The sequence below is a fragment of the Paroedura picta genome, chromosome 1 (assembly GCF_049243985.1).
Source record: "Paroedura picta isolate Pp20150507F chromosome 1, Ppicta_v3.0, whole genome shotgun sequence".
Taxonomy (NCBI): domain Eukaryota; kingdom Metazoa; phylum Chordata; class Lepidosauria; order Squamata; family Gekkonidae; genus Paroedura; species Paroedura picta.
This window is the reverse complement of record NC_135369.1, coordinates 52,368,552-52,393,740: the sequence shown is the minus strand read 5'-3', so window position 1 is coordinate 52,393,740 and position 25,189 is coordinate 52,368,552. Positions and strand designations below refer to the sequence as shown.

General features: G+C 44.7%; 1 protein-coding gene and 1 long non-coding RNA gene across 5 annotated transcripts in view; one reads left to right on the top strand and one right to left on the bottom strand.

Moving 5' to 3' along the window:
* The window catches only part of LOC143837808 (uncharacterized), a 32,321-nt gene extending 15,416 nt beyond the window's left edge, over positions 1–16,905 (top strand). The window contains exons 2-3 of the long non-coding RNA XR_013231098.1: positions 10,737–10,820; positions 16,551–16,905. This is a non-coding gene — a long non-coding RNA (uncharacterized LOC143837808). The remainder of the gene's footprint in view (positions 1–10,736; positions 10,821–16,550) is intronic.
* The window catches only part of TRERF1 (transcriptional regulating factor 1), a 95,766-nt gene continuing 79,895 nt past the window's right edge, over positions 9,319–25,189 (bottom strand). For all 4 annotated transcript variants that reach the window (XM_077338066.1, XM_077338093.1, XM_077338085.1 and 1 more), the window contains 7 exons: positions 24,823–24,926; positions 19,613–19,688; positions 18,833–18,921; positions 17,320–17,433; positions 16,408–16,608; positions 14,991–15,199; positions 9,319–14,550 (listed from right to left, as the gene is read on the bottom strand). In XM_077338066.1, the coding sequence (XP_077194181.1) occupies positions 14,229–14,550; positions 14,991–15,199; positions 16,408–16,608; positions 17,320–17,433; positions 18,833–18,921; positions 19,613–19,688; positions 24,823–24,926 (1,115 nt within the window). In that variant the 3' untranslated portion in view covers positions 9,319–14,228. The remainder of the gene's footprint in view (positions 14,551–14,990; positions 15,200–16,407; positions 16,609–17,319; positions 17,434–18,832; positions 18,922–19,612; positions 19,689–24,822; positions 24,927–25,189) is intronic.

The following is a 25,189-nucleotide window of genomic DNA, read 5'->3' as shown; positions in this document are numbered from 1 at the left end:
ATATTAAACTTGCTGGTTCAGACCAAAGTTTCATCTAGACTAGTACATGGGTTTATAAATCATATGACATTAATGGCCATTTTATAAGTTAATTACATCAGGCTCATAAAATCAACTGGTCTTTAACTCTTTGGTCCCAGGGCCAGGTCAAAGACATACTCTCTCATCGAAGTTATAGTTAGAGAATAGTTAATTGCTGTTGTCAGACTATCCTCTGTGAAGTGTATTTACCCCTTTATATAACATTTGTGGAAACCCACCCTCGTATTTTATGACTGTGAACTGTTTGTAGTTTGAAGTCCTTGCTTTTGTCTGTGCTGACAATTATAGTTGGTGGGTCTCACATTCTAATACTGTGGGAATAGGGAAACATTTCCATCTATTTTTTCTTCAACATTTCACAACTCTAGAAATACCAACTAAGTTTATTATAGAAAGAGGGGGCTGCCTTTTCTTATTCGTTTATGAAGGCTTTTGTTTATATCCTTCTGTAAACTTGTAAGCTTTGCTGTGACTTGATCTAGCCTAGAGACGGTGTTATGTAGGGGAAGCATGGTCTATTACAAAAGGAATGGTAATGCTTCTTGAAGGGTTTAGATATGTCCTCAACTCTAGCCAAGGAACCCATCAGGTCTAAAAGTATGAGCCCTTTCCATTCCAGAAGAGCCATTGACAGTAGACACTGGCTAAAGAACATTCAGGTGGGCCAGATTTCTCCCCTGGAGGCCCGATGTGGAATAGTGGGTTTGTTGCTCTGGATTAATGTCTATTTGCATTCTTCTTTAATGTTTATAAATGCAACAAATGTTACAAAACATGTAAGTCTCTAGTGTTCACTCCTCCAAATAGAACCAACCCTGGTAAATACTGTTGCTGTAGTTTCTCATTCCTCCAAGTGGCATGTGCATAACAATACATGTACTTACCCTGTTTCCATGAGCATTGAGAGGTCTCCAGTAATAGCACTATATGTTCGGTTTTCATCAGATGACAGAATGTTGGAGGATCTTTGGTGTCATCATATTTATTTTTATTTACAAACATACAAGATCATAATGGAGGCAAATAAGACTTCTACAGCAAACAAGTGTGGCTATTATTTCTGCAGAACAAAAGTGTTCCCATAACCAGCTTCAGCCAACTCAGATTTCTCTTCTGATGGATTTTCTGGAAATTTGCGCTCCGAACTCTGCTGCCTTCTGCTAGCTGGATAACATCTCCAAAGAGTAATGAACGCTGTACTTTCCTGCCACTGAAAACTGGAAGTCAGATCTGAAATGGGGCTGTGATGGACATTATAGTCCCATACCAGTTGAAATTTTTGGAGCACTTTAGTTTTTAAATTGCTATCTTAAATTTTATTGGTTTTTAAAGGTTTAACTATATGAACTGGATTTTATAGGCTGTTAACTACTCCAAGCCTGCTTAGCCAGTCTACAAATCAAATAAAGTACCTTAAAAAAAAGAAATCAAGCATTAATTGAAATAATTTATAAATGTAAAAAGTTTCTACATGGTGCATGCAACATTTTCACTATTTAGGATATATTTCTCAGTATTTGGATGTAATATTTGCACTCCAATCATTGGATGCTATTGTCTCAGAGAAGGGAACTTTTGCTTGTTTAAACTATATTTGTTAAAAAGAGGTTTATTTAACTGTCAAACATAAATGATTAGAAATAAGTTCACAGACCTTGTAGCAGACTGTTATTTCATATAAATCATATAAATCACACTGTATGCTTGCTTCGCTATGGCTGATTCTGCAGCAGCAGCAGCACTCCGGGTTGCTGCTGATGCTTTGCTGCAGAGCTGCATTCTCTGTAGCTTTCTTCAGCAGGGCATGCAGTCCACTGCTGAAATGTGTCCCCGTGGGGATGTAGCCACAGCAAACAGGTTCCGCCGCACGGTGTATGTGTGTATTCTTTTGCAGGAAAGTGGGATTGCATGAGAATGCACCCCCCCAAAACCCTGGTCTGCCCCATGATGCCACAAAGCACCATGGCTGCTTCCAGGCCCGGCTCCTTCCTGTCTACACAGGCCTGCCATGGATTGGGCCCTCAATAGCCCTGTGACAAAAAAAAAGAATGTGGATTCTTCCACATTCCCATAGGATGGGGCTACTGAGGGTCCAATCTGCAGCAGACCTGGGAGAACACCAGTCTGGCAGTGATGTCACGTGTACGCATGTATTAGGCCTGCATGCATATGAGCGCCCTGCTGTCCTTTTCTGCCTGTGCAGAATTTGCCCAAGAACCATGCATGAACTTTCAGATTTTACTGTCTGCTGTCATTGACTTGGGCTCTCCTTAAACCTGTGAGTCTTGCTTGTGTTGTGGCAGCTGCAGTTCCCCACATCTTTATTAGAAACATCACCTTGTTGGGCCCAGATGTCAGACGCACAGGAAACTCACAACAAAACTTATTCAAAAGAAAATAGTTTTATTGATTAGCACTATACGCATTGGACTGAAAGTCAAATCTGACTCGAAGCCAGATTTGCCTCAGCTTATCAATACATTTCTCCCGCCCAAAACTTGACAGTTCCCAAGGAGGGGGGTTAGTGAGAAAAGACATATGTGAAACAACAACAGGATTCCAAACTCCCATCCTTGAGAGAATTGACAACAACCCTGTGTGCCCATAACAAGATAAGGTTAGAATAACATCACTATTCTATTTTATTGCTACAAACTACAAGGCCGGGGCTAGCAGGCGCCAGGTTCAATTAAGCAGTATAACTGACATGGAGGAACTCAGGCTAATTTATGACAGAGATTCTACAATCCTGACATCCCTCCGCATTAAAACTAACTTCACTCCTCCATCTAGCCGGCATCTACCGGGCGAGGACAATCCGGGAATGCTCGATGGAAAGCCCGGAGGAGGCGGGGTGCCTTCACATTCCTTGCCTCCACCCACTCTTTGTCCCCCGAGGGGAAATCTTTCCAATCGACCAGATATTGAAGGCGACCCTTGTGCAAACGAGAGTCTAAAATTTGGTTGACTTCATAGTGGGTGTCTTTATCGATGAAAATTGGCACAGGCTGGTCTGGAGGAGGGTGCCACTCGTCAGGGACCGGAGCTCTCCGCAGCAGGCTGGAATGAAAAACCGGATGCACATTCCTATAAGTCTTTGGTAAAGCTAGCTCAACAGTCACAGTATTAATCAGTTTTATCACTTTAAATGGCCCCACGTATTTAGGGCCAAGTTTCTTTGACTTCTGTTGGCACCTCAGGTTCTTAGTAGACAAATAGGCCAGGTCTCCTACTTTCCAGTCAGGTGCAGGTACTCTTTTCTTATCCGCTTGAGCTTTATAGGCTTGTTTTGCCTCCTTGAGGCTAGCTACAATTTCTGGCCAACCTGTACTGATGGTGGCTGCCCATTTATTTATGTCAGGAGCCTCAGTGGAGTGGAGCTCCCAGGTGGGGGCTGTTGCTAAATCAGTCCCATACACTACTTTGAAAGGTGATACCCCAGTTGAGGCGTGAACCCCATTGTTGTAGGCAAATTCAGCCATCGGTAATAAAGAGACCCAATTGTCCTGCTGGTGATTGATGAAACAACGTAAGTACTGTTCCAGGATTTGGTTTACCCTTTCGGTCTGGCCATTTGATTCAGGGTGATAGCCTGAAGTGAGGGCTTGCTCCACCCCCAAAAGTCTCAGGAGTTCCCTCCAAAACTTAGAAACGAACTGGGGGCCCCGATCCGTCAGGACACGTGTCGGGATCCCGTGCAGACGTACCACGTGTTCAATGAAAAGAGAAGCCAATTTTGGTGCTGAAGGCACCCCCGTGCAGGGAATGAAGTGAGCCTGTTTGGAAAAAGCATCCACTACCACCCATATAACGGTGTTCCCATGGCTGGGAGGGAGGTCCGTAATAAAGTCCATAGTGACATCTGTCCATGGACGAGAGGGGGTGGGCTGTGGTTGCAATAGCCCCTTTTTCTTGCCTCCAACCGGTTTTGAGGCAATACAAATAGGGCATCCCTGCACATATTTCTCCACATCTTTGCGCAGGGACGGCCACCAATATTGTCTCCTGACTAGGTGCAGAGTTTTTACAAAACCAAAGTGTCCAGCAGTTTTTGCGTCGTGGCAAAGTTTCAAAACTTTTCCCCTGGCCGCAACAGGAACAAAGAGTCTCTCGCCCTTAAAAAAGAGCCCCCCCTTCTCAGTCAGATCAGGGCGGAGGGAGCAAAACTCCGGATCTTGTGACATCTCCTTCTGGACCCAGCCCCCTGGGATGGGCGTACCAGTCTTTACGTGGCTGCGCGTCACGGCGGCCATCCCTAGTTGGGCGGGGGTGAAAACGGTGTCCACCAATGGGTCTCGTTTGCTGTTGTACTGGGGCAGGCGTGATAATGCATCTGCCAAAAAGTTCATTTTACCCGGCAGATGCTTTAGGGAGAAGTTGAAACGGGCGAAAAACTCTGCCCATCTCATTTGCTTGGCGGAAAGCGATCGGGGCTGCTTAAGTGCCTGAAGGTTTTTATGATCCGTCCAGACTACAAATGGGATCGCGGATCCTTCTAGCCAATGCCTCCAGGTGGAAAGGGCCAATTTTACTGCAGCCGCCTCTTTTTCCCAAATTGCCCAATTTCGCTCTGCCCCCGAGAATTTCTTTGACAGATAGGCCAGCGGGTGTAACTTTCCGTCCTCCCCCTCTTGGAGGATCACGGCCCCCATTGCTACGTCCGAGGAGTCTACTTGTACAGTAAATTGCTTAGAAGGGTCAGCATGGGCCAGTACGGGTTCGGACGTAAACAATAACTTTAGTTTGTCGAATGCGTTTTGACAGGGGGGAGTCCACAGAAGGGGCGTCCCCGGGCGGCTCGCCGTTTTTCCCCCTTGTTTGGTTTTCAACAAGTCAGTGAGGGGCAGCGCCACTTTGGCAAAATTGGGGATGAAAGTCCTGTAAAAATTAGCGAACCCTAGGAAACTTTGCAGTTGCCTCCTGGTGCGGGGAGGTTCCCAAGCCAGCAAGTCACGCACCTTGCCAGGGTCCATCTCAATCCCCGCTTGGGAGACACGGAACCCCAGAAACTCCACCGCATCGCGGTGGAACTCACATTTAGACAGTTTAGCAAACAATTGGTGCTTTCGCAAGCGGTTGAGCACTTCGCGTACCAGATCAGCATGACTCTCAACATTCTCAGAATACACAAGAATATCATCAATGTAAACCAACACCCCTTGGTACAATAAATCATGCATAATTTCATTAATCATATTCATGAACACGCCCGGAGCGCCGGCGAGGCCGAACGGCATTACGGTGTACTCAAATTGCCCCAGGGGGGTGTTAAAAGCCGTTAGATATTCGTGCCCCTTCTTGATCCGAACTCGGTAATAGGCTTCCCTCAAATCCAATTTCGTAAAAATTCGTGCCTTCCCCAAGTGGCCCAACAAGTCTTTTATCAAGGGGAGCGGGTAGGCATTGCAGGTGGAGACCGCATTCAACCCACGGTAGTCAGTACACAAACGTAGCGAACCGTCCTTCTTTTTTACAAAAAGGACCGGGGCCGCCAATGAAGATGTGGCCGGTCTAATAAAACCCCTCGCCAAGTTCTTATCCAAAAATTCCCTAAGCTCCGCCATTTCCCGGGGGCTCATGGAATAAAGTTTGGCTTTGGGGAGTGGTTCCCCTTTCTTTAATTCAATGGCACAGTCAGTTTTACGGTGGGGGGGCAGTTGGTTGCACTCCACCTCCGCGAACACATCAGCAAAGTCTCGATACTCAGGAGGGAGCGCTGTTCCCCCCGATCCCAAAGCGGCCACAACCCCCGTCAGTGGGGAATCCCGCGGTCGAGCGTGCTGCTCGCAGGCGGGAGAGGTAAAGTCCACGGTCCCTTCTTTCCACTTCACTAGGGGGTCATGTTCCTTCAGCCAATCCAACCCTAACACACAAGGGAAGGCAGAATGAGGGGCTACCAAAGGCTGGATTTGCTCCCAATGTTTTTTTATGTCCAAGTCCATTGGGCGCGTTTTCGCCGTGGCCTCCCCTCCGGGAGCACATTTCCCATCCAATTGGGTGATGGGCAAGGGTTCCCTCAGCGGCACCTTTCCCACCCCCAAAGTCTCGGCCAGTGCCGGGCTCACTAGGGATTGGGTGCACCCTGAGTCCACGATACACCGGACTCCCACTGTTTTCCCCGACTTGGGGTTGGAGAGCTTGGCAGGTAGGAGTAGTAAGGGGGAATCACTCACCACGCGTTTGCCCCTGTTGGCGGCCTGCTGGCGGGGCGCCTTTACAGCAGACCGTCCTCGTTTCCCGACTGCTCCTCGGCTTGATCCTCGTCCTCCAGCCCGCTTCCCTCCTCCGAGTCGTCCACTGCTGGCACGGCAGCCACTGGCACCAGGAGAGACTTGGCACTTTTCTTGGGAGTGGTTTTCTTGGCAGGCTGGGCTTTCGGTGGGGCGCTGCTCACGGCCCTCGGGGTCGCTGTTGCTTTTGAGGGGCAGTTTGCGAGAAAGTGCCCCGCTTGGCCACAACCCAAGCACAGCCCTTTTTCCATGCGCCGGGTGCGCTCAGACGGCTCCAACTTGGCTCGGGGCTTGGTTTTCGCCGGGGTGGAAGTTTTCGCCACGGTTTTGCCTGCCAGGACTTGCACCATCGAAGCTCGCTCCAATCGATTTTCCATCTCCCCAGCCAATTGGACCCAACCTTCGACTGTAAGCGGGTCTTCCAGGAGGAGGCATTTGTCTGCCAGAGTAGGATTGAGGCCCCCCACAAACGACAGCACACGTTGGGGCTCCGTCCAGTCCGGCACCGAGGAAGCCAGCTCTTTAAACTCCCTGGCGTACTCGACCACTGACAACTTCCCTTGTCGGTGAGCCCTGAGTTTCTTCTCCGCGGTCTCTCGCTCGAACGGTTCCACGTACATCTGGCGCAGGGCTCTCATGAAATGGTTGTAGTCACGAATGGCTTGGGGGTGATAGCGGTACAAGTCCACAAACCACTTGGCTGCTTTGCCTTCTAGGGCTTGGCCCACGAAACGCACTTTCTCAGCATCATCCTGGAAAGTGAACCCCATTTCCATCATGTAGGCCTGGAGGTGCACCAGAAACGTAGGAAAATCGGAGGGGTCTCCGGAAAACTTAGCCTTGAATTTATAGGTGCTCCGCATCTCTACACCCCGGAGGTGGGCTGGTAGGCGCCCCGGGCCCCAATCCGCCGGTGCCGGGGCCGGTGCTGGGGGTCTTGCACCGCGGCCGATGCCTCGTCCTCTCCCCGCTGCCACTCTTGCTCGTTCCGCCACCCGGGCTGCCTCCGCTGCTCGCGCTGCCGCTCGCGCCGCTTCGCGCGCCGCTGCTGCCGCCGCCGCCTCGGCTCCCGCAACGTCCGCCGCCGCCGCCGCCGCTGCCGCCGCCGCTGCGTCCTCGCCTCCGTCCGCGCCGTCTCCTCCGGCTCCATCGCCGCCCGCGCCGCCTTCGTCCTCTCGCTCCTCGCCCTCGCCTTCTTGTTCGCGTTGCTCTCTCGCTCGAGCCTCTGCCTCCGCCTCGATTTCCAGCTGCGCCCTGGCCCTGGCCAACGCCTCAGCATCCGCTGCCGCTTGCGTGTCCGCCATGCCGTGCTCCCGCAGTGCAAGCCCACCACTCACTCGTCGCAGGCTGGTATCGTGCGCACCACCACCACGCACTTCCTTCAGCAGGCGTTGCGTTCGGCGCTTCTCCTCCGGATCCAACCGACCCGAAAGATCCTGCAGCCAGTTAGTCACCCTGTCCAGCTTGTACTGCAAGTCCTGTGTCTCACCCACAGGCTCCAGCGCGTAGCTAGGCAGTCCCAGGTGCTCCGGCCACCTCTCATCCCCAGTAGGGCGGTCGTATTTTGACAATCGCCTGCGCTGGGTGACGTGTCGTTCCAAAAATTCCTCGGGCCCCGGGGTTGTCCCCGAGATTGCCCGCATCATGCCCGAGCTGTGCGGGCCGGCACTCGCGCCGTCGCCCTGGGAGAGGTCCCAATCCAGGCCCTCTCCCTGCTCAGAAAAAGTATGTCCCTCGCCCTGCATTTTGCAGGTGAAAGGAGTTGTGAGATTTGACTTGATGTCAGACGCACAGGAAACTCACAACAAAACTTATTCAAAAGAAAATAGTTTTATTGATTAGCACTATACGCATTGGACTGAAAGTCAAATCTGACTCGAAGCCAGATTTGCCTCAGCTTATCAATACATTTCTCCCGCCCAAAACTTGACAGTTCCCAAGGAGGGGGGTTAGTGAGAAAAGACATATGTGAAACAACAACAGGATTCCAAACTCCCATCCTTGAGAGAATTGACAACAACCCTGTGTGCCCATAACAAGATAAGGTTAGAATAACATCACTATTCTATTTTATTGCTACAAACTACAAGGCCGGGGCTAGCAGGCGCCAGGTTCAATTAAGCAGTATAACTGACATGGAGGAACTCAGGCTAATTTATGACAGAGATTCTACAATCCTGACACCAGAGGATCTTTCTTCCACCAAACCTCCGCCTCAGATTTCACTTTCCAATAGCATCTCTCTCTCTCTCTCTCTGACTGCCCTTTGAACCCGCCAAGGCCATTCCCCTTCTGCTTCAGGAGTACCCCCTCCTGCTAGGGATTCCTAGGTCCTGTATAGCAGCGGTCCGCAACCTTTCGGCTGCCACGGACCGCTGCTCCGGTGAGTGGGGAGAGGGCGGCCTGGCAGGGGCGCAAACATGCGTCTGCTGTAGTCCGCGCACGCGCGTTTGCGCCGCCGCCATGCCCTCCGGGCCGCCAGCAAATCGGCCGCCAAAGCGGCCGATTAGCTTGCGGCTCGACAAGCTTCTCTTCCCTCCCCCGCCCGAAAAAAGAAGCTTGCCGGGCCGCAAGCTAATCGGCCGCTTCGACGGCCGATTTGCTCGCGGCCTGGCGAGCTTCTTGCTTTGGGCGGGGAGGGAAGAAGCCGCGGCCCGGCGCCAAGGCGCAGGTTGGGGACCACTGCTGTATAGCTCCGATTGTGCTCTTATCTGTGTGGGTCTGTCACAGTGTACATTATTTGTTGCAGCTGCAACTTGCTATAGGCAGGATCATAACATTTAATGAATAAACAGACTAATTTTCCCCCCATTTATGAGAGAATCAGCCATATTAAACTTGAATTGCTTCTCTCACAAGCTTCTGGTTTAAATAAATAAAGTAGCTTTGTGAATGGGTGCAGGCTAATGGCACCTAATGAGTGATTGGAACTTCTTTCCCTCACAGATTCATTAATGGCCAGTGTCAATGAAAAATGAGTTTGCTCAGGTATCTTATTTGGACAGATATCTTACTTTAAAGGGGGGTGGAAATCCCTCCACACACATTAAATGCAGATTAATTTATTTAAAAGAATTTTTCATCACATGAACAAAAAATAACAAACTATATCTTATCAAAAGTATAAAATACTGTCCTTTTTGGCAGACTTTTACATAGATTCCCTTTAATTTTACAAATACATTTATCTGTCAATATCAGAAAAAGCTGAAATAACCTATACAAAGTGCTGTTTGTTATGTACCAGATAGGATGCATGCCAGAAAAAGGGGGGAAAGAATTATGCTATATTATGAAATGATGAATTTTAGTGCAAACCTGAATAAATTTACATCCTGAAGTTAAACCACATGCAACTCAGGTGCAATAAAGCATTAATAAGTAAAGGTTTATTAAAAAAATAAAAGCAACTAAATTAAAACATTTGTTTTCCCCTCAAAGAACATTTTCAAACTACACTACAATTCCAAAACTATTTATACATTTTCTGTAACAATATAACAGCAGTTAAATATAATTGAAAATAAGATTTCTCCATAAAATATATTTTCTTTTGCTATGTACAATTTCCATTTCTTCACTAATGAAGTCCTAATGCAACAAACATGAGAACCGTAGGAAAAAAAAAACCCCAAGTTTTCTGACAAAATATAAATCATTTAAATGAAATACATCACTGCAACATTATGAATACCAAAACTGAGAATGAAGTTTTAACAAGCATCAACAGATGTTCAAGGATTAGTTTTGAGAATCTCTGGTTATTTTAAGACCTGTTTTTATTTCTATTTAGTAACCTGTAAAATATGTATTTGGGGATTATCCTTTTATTTAACCTGTGTTTATGTATGCATATGATGCACTCTACCATATTTATCTGTTGAGCAAAGGACAAGAAGGACTTGGGCTTCAGGCAAGCAGTGGTGATATACCCCATAATACTTTCCAATCTAAGGTAAAGGTACTCCTTAACAATATTGACTGTACATTTATGAATCCAAAATATCCAATACCAATACCATCTACCATAATGGAAGGACAACATATTACAGGTTCAAATCCACACATGAGGAAGACAGATGAGGAGCCCTGCTTTTGTGTGTGTGTCTTGGTTACTTGGGTTATTTTCTGAGAAAAATCTGCTAAGGTAAATGTGAGAGAGACATTTGGTCTGGATAATCTTTCTTTTAGCAGCATGCTAATATTGTTTATTGGTAAACAGATCTGTTCGCTCTAGGGCATGGAAAACTACTTAAATTGATTTGTGTTGATTTGTACTATGAAAAAGTTGATATTGCTGAGATTACAGCCTTCTTCTATCTAAGGTGGTCAATGGCATAAAATCACATGACTGCCTACTATCAACAGGGTGCATTCAGAGTTCTCAACAGCCTGTCTTTTCATATGGTGAGTACAATTTGTAGGCAAGTTCTTATGCCATAAATATTTTGTTATATCCTACAGTTCTGGCATGGACTTACAAGCATATGTCGAGAGGGATGTTTGGGCCTACATTCCAACACTGAGGCAGGATATGGCACTCTCTGGGTATGTTTCTACATTTCCCCCCCCCCCCAACTGCAGCAATCTTTCCACAAAGGAACTTGAGAAATTAGAATGCTGCAGATAAGATGGGCGCCCATGTGTCTCAAGTCCTTCCTCCCTGAATTATTCACCAAAGAGAAGCCATAGGCCTTGCCTGTGAAAGGACATAGTATTATGCTAGCTGGTGGCTTGCAAAACCGCACCAAATTTTGGCCTCTCAAATAGAAGAAAAAAGAAATATCTCAGAAGATTATGTGGATCTTATAAAAGTTGTCCTTCAGAACTGCAGAGAGGATTGACTGAAAGGAAGAATTGCTGAAGAATATTCTGAGATATACAACAGATGGGCAATCATCACAACTATGCAGATTTCATCTGCCAGCAAATGTTTAATACAAAAGCAGGGATGCTTTCAAACAGTGCACAATCCAACTGCATTAGCTCACTCCCGGCAACAAGAAATGATGATGTAAGAATGTGTCTGCAGGGCATCTTTCCCAATCAAGTACTTGGTAGAGTTCCACAGGGCACAAGAACTATTATTTCTCCTGAACCTTCCTTGTCAAGTGCATTGATGGTAAAGAGTGGTTGGTGTCAACAGAACAGCAATTGCTCATGTTTACTCTGTCAGATGCAATGATACAGCACATTCAAACCCCACTCCTTGATAAGGAGGTAGCTTCTTGAAGCATCTTGGGGAAAAGTGAGACTAGTAACCCCTCTGCATATATAAAATATTTTTAGATGTCATTCCCAAGCCACTTCAGTGTTCAGGATCATTTCTGTGCCATAATGTCTTCTCCAATGAAACAGCCACACAGAGGAAGCAACATTTTAACTTAGTGTCATTCCTGGGGAACATAGTTATCCAGAAATCTAATGTCTGAGCTGGCATGTTCCCAATGGAAGTCAACGTACAACCATTGGTATGCACACATCAGCACTCCCCCCCCCAGCCACAGACCAGAAGAAGTGGGAATCTACCTGGTCAAATGTTTTTGTTTTTATTCTCAGATGCAACCATGTTCATGTTTCAGTTGTCTCAAACCAACTCTAATTTTGTGACACCTCTCACTAGTACCACTCATAGCTGGCACAACATTTGTACCTGAATGGGAATTTTAGAATTTGTGCAGCAGTTTGGTTTTGCTCAGAAACATCCCCTATCACTATTATTTTTATCTAGGAATTTGTGTAGTATATTTATCCTGGGTCTTAGGGAAAAATATGTACTCAAGATATTTTGTACTTTGTACATTTGTAAATGGTGCCCATGACCCAGAGAATCATGTCTGGAGAATAATCCCACTGCTGTCTTGTGAAGGAAAATAGCTACAAGCTGAAAAACCCAGTCATTCATAAAGGGGAACGTGCTGATAATGTGGCCAAGAACAAAGAGTGGGACGAAAGTGATTTTTAATTTCCCCTTCAATTGTTTGGGATAAGGTGGCTGCAAAATGTTTACCTTTCACAAAAAAGTTTTAGAATTCAGTTATTATTTAACACAAATGAATAGGGCAAAACCAGGGGGGGAAAGGACCAGAATCACAATTTTCTTTGGACTTAATTTGCAAATTTACAAACTATTAGAAATAGCAATAAAAAAAGGAAAAATAACAAATAGTGATTTTTCAAAAAACTGAATTTTAGCATTACTAGTGGAAATGAAACATGATGAACACTTGTTATGTTGCATTCTGTTTAAAGGAGCTCACAGCTGGGGATATAAAAGACTCCCTGGCCCCAGCTCTCACATTCAATTTTGTCTCCAACTTCCCAAAATCAAGTCTATGGTTTGTTACAGAGTATCTTCAGGAAGAAAAACTTACTGTTAGGAAAATCATACTTAACCTTACAAACCATTTAAAATGTACACACACTTTTATAAATGGCAGCTTTTAAAGTTCTTTGGCCATGATCTGAAAATCCATAGGTTCCAATGTTCAAGCAGAACTGTGAGGGTACAGAGGTTACTCTGTTTGGTATATGGTTTGTGCCTTAATGTACATGAAGGAGCAGAATAGCACACTACAGCCCCACCTTCCACACAAAGAAGCTGCTATCACAAAGTAATTTGACACTTTTCTAATCAGAGACTTGCCAGTTTCTGTGTACTGCAAATTACAAACTGAGAAATGTAGCACAGAATCCCATTAGTTATCATTGTTTTACCTCATGGTAGACATCCTCCTCCCACCTTTCTTTTGTCTGTGGGAGAATACATGCTCTGTCCTTGGGAGAGTGCTTCAGTATTGATATCAGCATAAAAGAAGCATCTCCTCCTCAATGCCGAAGGACAACTTTTCTAACAATGCAGTTTATTAATGGTGTTTTAGTGCATTCTAAATCACTAACACACATTCTATCCAATATTCTTCAGTATGTGTGTGTGGAAGATTTATTTCAGCAGCTCCTTTAAAGTGAAGGTCAAACAGCCATTTTTCTTCAGACTCAGAATTCACTTACACTGTCCCTTCTGACCCCCTATTAAAATGAAAGTTCTGAAATGCATAATATAAAAAGAAACTTCTGCAAAGAAATAAACTGCCACATAAAGCTTTAAGATTCAGTAAAACATTAGATTAATCCAGCTATTTTCACTTGTTTCCCCCTCCCATGGATGATCACTACTCTTTCACATCCAAGCAAAGCAAGGGGAATAACCCACTAAGTTCACATGTCCAGGAGGAAATTCAAAAGCAGTCCCACACCTGGTTACAGCATATATGAAGATGCCTTGAAAACATTCACTTGGCACACAGCCTTCTATGCTAGGGGTGATTTCAGTCTCACCTGCTGCACTGGCCCCAGATTGCTTCTTTAGCAGAAAGGCAATGGGGGTTGCATCAATTCTGCTCAATCTGTTTTATCAAGAGCCCCCCCCCCAGTCATTTCCACGTCAGTTCTGTAGTTATGGCAGAAGTGGTCAATGGTCCATTATTTGACATTTGAACGCATTTGACATAAGAATTGTAGCAGATGTTTTTGGATCTGGAAAAAGGCACAAAATGAAACACATTTTTAAAATTCTAAAACTCCTCCTCTGGGGAGGCAGGGTGCATGAGAACATGGGGAAAGCTGAGGAGTTTAAAGGAATTTGGGAGTTTTCATGGGGGAAAAGTCAGAAAGGAAATGGATAAGGAACATCTTTGTACATTTGGTTACCAAGGTATTCAAACTAAACACCTCTGAAAACGGGAACAAATTTAATCCTTTTTCAACTTCCAAAGCGAAACCTAATTTACTATCCGCACCCAAATAAGAACACCACTCAAAATTGTTCCAATCCTAGATAAAAAAGCACTGAACTACTCAAATAGTTTAAAATAAGAAGGAAGTCAACCTCGGTCCTCCTGAAGGAGGAACTAATTTCGATGAGAGCCTGTAATTTTACAGACCAGCTCATTTCTTCTACAGCTCAATGTCATCTTGGAGCAATTCAGGGTCTTCTTCATCTAGTAAGAGATCAGGGTCTATTCCTTCAGCGCTGTCAATGACCTCTCCCAGTTCTTGAACGACATCACTGTCGAGCTCCTCCACCTGTTCCACCTGCTTTATCAAGTCCAAGTGATCCATGGGAATCAACGCATGCCCAGCTGGCCCTGTAGTCCTTGCAATAGTAGCTGCCATTTCAGCTGCGACGGCAGCCTTCTGAGCTTTCTGTCTTTGTTGCTCTTCCTGTTGCCGGTGTGTTTTCATGTGAGCATTGCGACTTTTGATTTTGAAAAACATCCTAGAGAAGATTGGGAGGGGGAGGGATAAAAGCATGTTTCAGAGGGTTTCAGCTCATTAGGAAACATGCACACATGCAGTGAATATCTAAAGTGTGGTGAATGTCAGTGGCTCTGCTTCCCATTTAGCCAATGCAATTCCCTCAGACAATACATACATCAGGGGTAGTCAAACTGCGGCCCTCCAGATGTCCATGGACTACAATTCCCAGGAGCCCCTGCCAGCGAATGCTATATATTTTATAGATTTTATAGACATCTGGAGGGCCGCAGTTTGACTACCCCTGACATACATGATAACTTCTCCAGTATTTACATGGTACAGTTATAGAGTCCTACTCAATATAGTTGCTTCTGTACCTCATTGATGATTTGTATCCCCATGAAGTTTTTTTCAAAATAGAAAGCAACATGCTACATACACAACATGCAAAGTACTCACTTGCCGCATTCTTTACAAGGGAAAACTGTAGGGGGATCAGTCTCGCCACTTGTTGTACTGTGAGCTGGAGAGTTTTTGACAGAGCAGTACTCGTGCTGGGAATTTGGTTTCTGCTTGGTGCTGGAACCTCCAAAGCGAGTTTTCACCACAGGGTTTGTACCGCCATGAATGCGAGCATGGCCATTCAGGGCTTGTCTGGAGCTGAACATCTACAGGGCCAAAAAACAAACCCAATACCACCACCACCAAATGGCTCTTAGTGACAAAAATACAACAGAAGAGTAAATAGTCAAGTAATCAGAACAATTTTGATTTCCCCCTTCTCTTTGTTTGAAACCGCAAAAGCCCTGCAGTGTCAGCTCAATGTGGACAAGCACCCTGTTTCTAACCATAAACTTTGTATTCTGCCTGTAGTACCTGGCTGCACAGGGATGTTACCTGTGGACAAGGAGTTAACAGTGCTAACAGGCAACAAAACATAACAGATCTATAACAATAGAATCAGAGTCCAGTAGCACCTTTAAGACCAATCAAGATTTATTCAGGGCATGAGCTTTCGAGTGCAAGCACTCTTCGTCAGACTATGATCTTCCAAGGTGCTACTGGACTCTGATTTTATTGTGCTACTTTAATGTGCTACTTCAGACCAACACTGCTACCCATTTTAATCTAGATCTATAACAAACAGCATTCAAGTGGTCTCTCTCCATTTGCTCATGCTGTTGGAACTGGAATGAGGCTTGAGAGTGAATGCTTCATTAGGGTCTAGCAGTTTAGAATCTGAGCTGGCTGTGTGTTATTCCTCATTTCCTGCAGAACAGAGACCTTTTCTCCCACACTGCATATTGCTCTGCTTGCTTGTCCTCGCATATGTAACCAATTTCAGCTATACTACATTTGAACTGACAACTATGGTTTACACTGAATCTACAAACCAGGATGCCATACTGTGGTTTTTTCAGAGTTTGAAACCATGATTTGCAGGAAAAGCACAAACTGTAGTTTGCCAGCTGTTGTGCTACGATTTGAAATAGCTAGATAGATGGCTCTACATGAAAGGATGACAGAGAGAAGATTCAAGCCTAAGAATCCCGCAGGCTCATTCATGGAGCGAAACACCATTATTTGCGTTTGTATCTGAAAGAAGTACGAGTCCCCCGCAAGACACACTCTTGGGAACGAGGAAAATCTTGTCCAGTATTTCACTTTCCTTCTGCTTCTCAGCATCTCAGCATCTACCCAACTCTGCTCTCACTACAACTGTTATTATAGAAAAATCCTACTTTCTGAAGAAAGCTAAATTCTGTATCCAGCACCAATTTCTGTACATGAACACAGCAGCCAAAGAATGTACACTACTCAGATGTGTCCATGAACACAATTTTCTGTTTATTTATATGTTATGTAATTCACCTACCGCTCCACAGTCTGGCATTTCACAGGTAAAAGAAGTCACAGGAATGGTGAGGCTCTGCAGGGATGGAAGGTTAATGGGTGCACCAAGAGCAATCGGTGGTGGGTCAGGAGAATTCTGATGTTCAGTTTCCTCTTCTTTTATAGATTTTCTGTCTTCCTCCACTTGCTCTTCATCCTCTAAGTCCTCTTCTTCTCCACTCGTCTGAAAAACATTTGGATTTTAAGGCATGCAAAAATGATCGAAGAAAACGTGGGTGAGCTTCCTTATACAAGAACAGAGCTTTGACTGATGCAAGCCCTTGTCACTGTACACCTTACCCTTGAAGAGAGAGGTCAACATGGGTCTCTGCTGTGAATTGAATCTACACGTCTACCTCCAAACTGCGTTCGCACCTTGGAAATCTATAAGCAGACTCCCAAATAAAAATCCTATGACTTCCATACTACAGTTAGAGAATGCATATTCTATGTCTGTTGGTTGATGTGGCTAACAAAATACAAAGAATTAAATAAGATCATTAAAGCAAAAATAAAGTTACTAATAATGCTTGCCAATAAAAACAAGCTAGGGCATAGACTGCTAAAAAACAGTTTAAAAAGATGGACCTCCTCAGTTAAAAACCTGGGTTAAAATATTTTGGCCAGGAACACAGAAGGAGGCATGAGACAAGCCTCATGAGGGACGGGAGACCAAAGATGAGGCGCCTCCCCCCCCCCACCGGGGCCCAGTGCTGAGGGCTCCATGGCCTGGTACTGGTCCGCTGCCCGGGGATTGGGGAAGACTGATCTAGAGTACAGGTGCAGAAAAGTAAAATAACTTGTGTATAACAGAACCCTCCTTGCTACAACTTATAATACTTTCACACATACAAAGCATAATCTGGAGGTTTCCAACTCCTCTCCTGATGCTTACCAGGCATTCTTCTTTTATTTCCACTTGGCGTGTTCTGTGCTTCCTTCCCAAATGCATGATTTTCTTCCACGTGTAATAATATTCCACACATTGTGCCACAGTCTTAGACTTTATCTGTAGTTTAACAGTAATTCAAATGTTACTACAAGTCTATTCTTTAGTATTCAATGCTCAAGGACACAGAACAGAAACATTAGTCACCCACTGCTTGTGACAAACAGCACCAAGTTACTTGCCTCTAAGGTTGGAGTAAAGATCAAATGTCTAAACTACTGATCCCGAGTGACCTCCTCCCCAATGCAAAAAAGGCAACCCTAGCTTTACTCGACCTCACTAGAGCAGGAGTTTATTTATATTTTTATACCACCTCTTCCATACGGTTCTGGGTGGTTTACATAGAATGTCATAGGGTAGTTACATAGAACATCATAACAATATAACAATCATAACATAACATATCAATTAGAACAATATTTCAACAGAAATGGTAACTTGAAAGAACCCTTAGGTAAGTCAGATTATTCAGACATGGGAGGGGTGTCTGAGGTGGGGGGACCAGCAGATGTTGATGAGTCGGTCAGCCTCAAGCAAATTCCTGATGGAGGAGCTCCCTTTTGCAGGCCCTGTGAATTTAAGGAAGTTCGGGCAGAGCCCTGATCTCTTCAGGGAGCTCATTCCACCAGGTGGGGGCCAAAACAGAGAATGCTCTGGCCCTTGTTGAGGCCAGGGATCACCAGCCAGTTGGAGGTGGTGGAGTGTAAGGCTCTTTTGGGAGTATAGGCAGGGAGTCGGTCTCTTAGGTACACTGGGCCCAGGCCACGTATGGCCTTGAAGATACTTCAAAAGAGCTAAGGAAGCATCACCAACTATTCAAATAACAGCTGCCTGTATCACAGGAGAATTTCTGGATTGCAACTTCTCAATATTTTGTGATTGGTCCCATCACCTCTCATGGCAACCATCTACACACACTTCTCAGGATCCCAAAGGGCCCACAGAGTCGACAAGAGTCGGTAACAACTGGTTTAAATTGTGGTTTGTATGTTACTGTAAAATTAGACACAGAGTATTGTCCTTCTCTTCCATGGCTCTCTGGATGTTACTGGAGTTATCCTGCTTTATCCTCACACATCCTCAAACATCCCCGTATGAAGTAGGTAATGCTGATGGAGAATAAGCTGGCCCAGGGTCACCAAATGAGCCAGTGATCTAAACCGGTCTTAATTCAGGTTCAACATGCTGCACAGCTCCTATTTTACATTCTCTCTCTCTCACCAAAGATTTTTTTCATTCTAGCTTCAGCATCAAATTAACATTCAATGTGCTTGACATATCCCCCCCACCCAAAAAAATGATGGGATTTCTCAGATTCTAATGCATGAAATTCTTCTTGAAGCTAGGAGTTCCTGGACATTGTCTCAGGGACCTACTGTTAAATTGGGTTGTTGAATGAAAGTAACTGAAAACCAAAAGTTCAGAAATGGCAGAACAAAAAAATACAAAATCAGTTTACCATTTTCTGTACCAAGATGAAGTCTTTGCTGTATGTGGACAGGGCTTTATTAAACAGTTTTCTTTCAAGGGGGGTCCACTTGTCAGAACCTGGGAAAAGAAATGAGAAAGAACGTAATCTAGTTTATTAACTTTATTAACCACTTTATTAACTCACACCAACTAGACTATTAGCCAATCTCTGGAAGACTTTTCTGTACGGCCTTGCTGAGATCACTGAAAATCTCTTGGACTGTCTACATGCTATAGTCTCAAATGAAGCCCAGGGCAACTTGAGTACAAGGTCCAAGGAGAGAAAGGATCCCAAGGCAAGCAAAGCTTTCCTCCGTAACCATCAGGTTTTTACACTGCACTGCACTTGTCCTCAAGGAAAAGTCCAGGTGTGAGGTGCTTGGGTGGAAGGGTACAGATAACACTTGTGACAAGGAAAGAAGAGGACTGCAGCCTTTGTAAAGATAGACAGTACACAGGAAAGAGGGCACAGGTCTGCACATATTCACCAGGGGCACAACAGACAGTGTGGGATTGGGTATGTGTAGAAGAGGCGGTTTAGAAGTGGGCCTTATATTCAAAAGGCAGAAAAATGTTTCATAATTCAAAATGATGCCAGGCTGTCTCTTGTGACTAGAAAGAGAAAAACACAGTTGTGAGTGGCAAAGGAGCCCCATTTTCTCCCCTCTCTGCAGTTCTGCTACCGGCACTTGGCAGCTGCATTCTTTCCACATTCTCACCTAGAAACCCAGGCCCATGCACTTCTTAACCCAGCTGATAAGGAACTTACCAGCATAGTGATAGTTTGCCAAGGGGTGAGATTTTGCTCTTGCTGGTTTCAGCAACAAAAGCATCTCCAGAGTAACCTGCAAGACAGACAGACAAAAGTGTTTGTAATTATTTTAACAATATATGTGCTGTGTCTGCAAGACATGCTGAGAACTGAGCTTGAGCTTCAAGGCAGGATCGTAGTTTACAATGTCACTGACCAATGTGCAGCTAGATCCTGTCTGCTGGATACAGTCAGTTTAAACTGAAACCGACCAACAGCAGGCACTGGCGGGAAGATCCATTGTTTGCTTGTGTACATCAAGAGGCCACCTCATGAGAAGGAAGGACTCCCTGGAGAAGAACCTAATGCTGGGAGTGATTGAGGGTAAAAGAAGAAGGGGACGACAGAGAATGAGGTGGCTGGATGGAGCCACTGAAGCAGTAGGTGCAAACTTAAATGGACTCCGGGGAATGGTAGAGGACAGGAAGTCCTGGAGGATCATTGTCCATGGGGTCGCGATGGGTCGGACACGACTTCGCACCTAACAACAACATCAAGAGGGTTGTCGGTTTGGTTCAGTTCAGTACTTCTTGCTGTGGTCTTAATAAAGAGCTCAAATCACTCCTGGTGTCTGTGTCTACCACTGATTCTATTGATTTAACGTTTAGTGTTTCCATCCCCTCCCCCCTAAATGCTTAAAGAGCTTCACTTTCATTATCTCTGTAAAGGTAAAGGTAAAGGTATCCCCTGTACAAGCACCAGGTCATGTCTGACCCTTGGGGTGACGCCCTCTAGCGTTTTCATGGCAGACTCAATATGGGGTGGTTTGCCAGTGCCTTGAGCCAGCTGCTGGGATTGAACTCCCAGCCTCATGGGCAAAGCTTTCAGACGGCTGCCTTACCACTCTGCGCCACAAGAGGCTCTTTATCTCTGTAAAGTCATACAATAGCCCAAGTGTGCCTGTGCTACTATTGGGAGAGCTAAGGGTAAGAGAGTGAGAGAATGCAGACCAATTCTGGCAATCCAATGGGTATACTTTCTTGTGAACACACGTACTGTCCAGATTGGAGCTTATTCCTAAATAATTCCTATAGTTACATGCAAAATATCATGGAAACCCTCACATGTATTTGTGTAGCCATTTGCTTTTTTCATACACATGTGAGTTAAGATCTGGGGTTGAAGAAAGCATTAGAGCCTTGTGAGGTCCACAAAAGACTGTCTTGTCTTCCTGGTTCTCTTGTTCCCCACAGCAGCGGTCTGCAACCTTTTGCAGGCCGCGGACTGCTGCGCCGGGGTGTGGGGAGAGGGCGACCCGGGGCCCCGCGCACGCGCAGCAGCCCCGGCACAAACACGCACGTGCGGCACTGCCGCTTCAGCGGCCGATTTGCTCATGGCCTGGCAAGCTTCTCACTGCCGGGGGGGGGGGTCGGGGAGAGGGAGCCACAGCCCGGCACTGGGCCGTGGCCCGGAGGTTGGGGACTACTGCCCCCCAGCACGCATTCTCAAACCCAGCAATGTTTATTCCCTCAGTTACAGGACCTGCATGGACTAATACTCACACAAGCTGGGAAATGAAAGGGGGTGAAATGCTTTCTCCAGCCAGTGGCATCCACTCAAAGAAGGGTCAGGAATGGCTGTTGGGCAGAAGGGAAGACCTGAGGCCATCAGCCCCTTCCACCAACAGATTGCAAGTTCAAGCTCTGGGTATACAATAATTTCCGCAGTAGTATCCCACTAATGATGAATAGTTGTCTGCTGGTAACATTTTCAGTACTTTTTCTTAATTTTCTTCATTTATGCCCCACCTTTTTCTCCAGATCATTGCTCATTTTGTCCCCACTCTGTGAGGTAGGTTCTGAGGAGAGTATGAGACTGGCCCAAGGTAATCTAGCAAGCTTCCATAACAGAGAAAGGATTTGAATTGGATCTGCCATATCCATATCTCTTTCTGTCCCAATCACCAGGTTCCATAATGTAAGGTATGGTTCACACCCAAGGTTTCAGAGATTCTAATACCATTTAATTAAACAATGCAAAGGACATTCAGAACCCAAGAAAATGTCAAAAAGGTTCATTAACTAACAAGTTAGAGTCCTATAGATGGGAGGAGTTCTACTCATGATCCAGCCTGTACAAGTCACAGTGCAGTGAGCTCCAAGCTTTGGGTGTGATCCAAGATGCCGTGATCAGACAGGAGTTTTTCTTTTTAAAGATGGCAGGAATCTTTATTCTTGCTTTATTGCCCTAGGAGCAGTTTCCCTTTCCTGCCCGGCAATGTACTGGTGTAGCTCTTGACTAGGGTGCAGTACCCATGAGGAATTTAGGTTTATCTCACAAAGATTTCTGCTCTTTTTCTTCTAACGTGATTTTTGCCGTTTTTGTCTTATAAGTGAATTTCTTATGGAAAACAATGCTTAACTCTTCCCAGTTATCAGTCACTTCAGCTGAAATACCTGGACATTTGGGGTTTGGAGCCTGAAGAGGGCAAGGTTTGGGGAGGGAATGCAGTGGGGTATAATACCACAGAGTCCATCCACCAAAGTAGCCATTTTCTCCAGCTGAACTGATCACTGTTTCCACCCCAGAGTTGTGCATGCTTCCGGGGTAGGCGATGTGCGCCAGGGGATTTTGTCCCCCATGTGTACACGGCTGTGGCCCGGCGCACCCAGCTGACTGCATAATCGGTCTTATTCTGGTATAATGGAACTGCTTGTTACAGGCTGAAGAACAGAGTCCAGAAAATTCTATCCTGGGAGAAAGCCTCATTGGATAAAATGGGGTTTATTTCTGCACATACCTACTTAGGCGGGCTCTCCTAACAATTAACCCTAATTCACTGCACAATGAGTATCCGAGAAAAGATAATGAAAATAATAAGAAAAGCCAGGATACTCCAAATTATATTTTTGAGTGCGCTAGTAGTTTTGCAGAGCCTGCAAGACATAGCTCTTCTGCAAAGCTTACAGTTGAGGCCAGAGGAAAAAACTGATAGAACATCAGATCCAGGCCCCCCTATGAGCTGGCAGGTTTTTAAAATTATATAATTTTAAAGTTTTAGTATTGCTTCTAATGATAATTTATATATCTTGGTTTTTGTGTGAATTGTACAATGCTCCGAGGTGACCAGTCATGAGAAGCCTCAAAATAATTTTTAAACATGCTTATAAGAAAGAATTTTCTAGGAAACCAGGTCTAGCCCAACAATGGATATTTGAACACATAAGCCATGTTCAATGTACACAGTTGATATAGACAAAAGAAATGACTGGACATGTATTTTGACATATGATGGGCCCCATTTATGGGCGTCACTAGCCCTGTGTAACAAGTTGCCCACAATTATAGTAGGACTAGGGTCACTGACTTCTTGTTCAGAAGCTAGAAAGATAACTCCTGTAGGAGTTTGCCACATTCTTTTTTCCTGGCATAAGAATTACATTTAAAAATCCTAACATTTAGGAAAATGCACAAACAGGGCCTTCCTAAGCAGAATCAACTTCCATGGATTCTGCTTAGGATGGCACTCACCCCCCTGAGCCATATGGAAGGGCGTTATAGAAATAAAATTAAAATTAAAAAATAAAAATAAATAAAATAAGTATAGTTCCACGATCCTTTCCCCAGATACATTTCCTTCTATAGACTGCAGCTGTGGGGGCTAGAACTTCAAGAGGAAGTGAGCCATGTCAGGGGGAAGAGGGAACATTCAACGTTTTAAACTCATGTTTTCCTGCTGAAATCACTGCCCCAGGGAAGAACTCCCTCCCACCCCAAGATGTGGAACACTATAGCTCAGCAATGGCCCTATTTGGTGGGAAAGTGGGGTAGGTGAGTCTTAAATGCCCCCCAATCCAGACTACCTCTTGAAAGTAGAGTTCTAGCAGCTACAATCTATAAAAGAAATAAATGCAGAGGGAGAAAGAGGGTCACAGAACTACGTATCACATGGAGATCTGCCCGTAAACAAGCATAATTCAAACAAAGCTGTAACGACATGGCGCACATCCAAGCCTCTTTCCAGAAGAGACGTAAAGCTTTTATCTTTGGCTGGCTTTCAACAGCCACACTTAAGCAGGTGCAGGGCAACATTTATTGGATATTTGTGTTTTTAAGAGCTGTGTTTTGTGTTACTCAATTTAGACCACTTATATGCTCCCTTTGTACAACTTGCATATTATACAAGGAGGCTAATACAGCACAAACATGTTTACACTGTATCTTTAAAAACACAGTTTTTGAAAGAAAAAAATGAAAATCAAGGCCAAATAACAGCTTCAAACAACAGAAAAAAAATACTAACAGCATCATCAAAAAAATAAAATAAAATCAGGGACGTGACTCCCTCCACCTAATGCCTCGCAAAACACAATCATCGTAAAAAGACTTCAAAGTCAGAAAGCAAGGGAAACCAGGTGAGTTTGCTTTGGGGAAGGGAATTCCACAATGTAGACACCACAGTTGAAAAACCCTCATTTTGCATGCCCATCAAGCTTACCTGCAACACATCAGGCAAGCAAAGCAGAACTTTGAGAAGATCTGAGATCATGCATAGGTTCATATATAGGTGGTGTTGGTCCTTCTGGTAACAAACATGGCCTCATGACATTTAGGGCTACCACCAATACCTCATTTTCGGACCCAATTCAGTCAATAAACTTTAGACAATACTGTTAGGATATGCTCTTCATGGTGGGTCAGTCACAACCTGAGCAGGCCCACTGATAGCTTCCAGTTGTTTTTTCAAAGACAACCTCAGAAAGAACACATTTCCAACCTAGATGGTACTAGTAATTGTGACTAAGGTGCTGTTATTTCTCTAAGAACTTCAGAAGGAGTAGAACAGAAAGAATTTTTAAAATCTTTATGACCACCTAAGTGTGGGGTAGCTATCTGAGTATCCTAAACACAGCGATCCTCAGCCAATGTAACGTGGTTATGTGTGTCCTACAACATTAACTCTCATGGTCATAGCACCTAACTAAGCACTGTTGTAAACTGTAGTTTTACTGAATGGAGACAGAGCATGATTCTAGAATCATGAACTTAAAACAAAAACCTACTAGAAATACCATAAAGATATCACAAAAGACGAAATAATTTGCTGAAGAGTGTCTAAAATCTCACAGTCTGGTGTTCAAAAAATTATTTGAGGCATCCTTGTCAAAACTGTCTTCATTGTGCCTTTTTAAAATGTGATGAGGAGTTAGAAAGTAAACTTATCTTACCATCATATCCCCTTTAGCCTCAAAAAGAGAATGTAAACCATATTCCATGTTGGTTCCTCCACCAGGTAACACACTTGAACAACACATGTTTAAGAGTTCGTTCACTACATGAAAGAGATCCAAAAGAATAGAGTTAGATCATTTCACTCACCATGGTGGTGAGTATATAAACCTGAAAGAAATTTTGTAAATAAAAGCAAATGATTATGACAACCTCCATCTCATTCTGAGAGCAGAGGGGCAGCATACTACAGACAAGGGAAAGGACAAGCAAGTAAGTACTTTGGTGCATCCAGCCAGTATTATTTTGAATGACATAAAATAAACAAAAGGGGAAAAGGCAGGCACATATTATGAAGCATGAGTG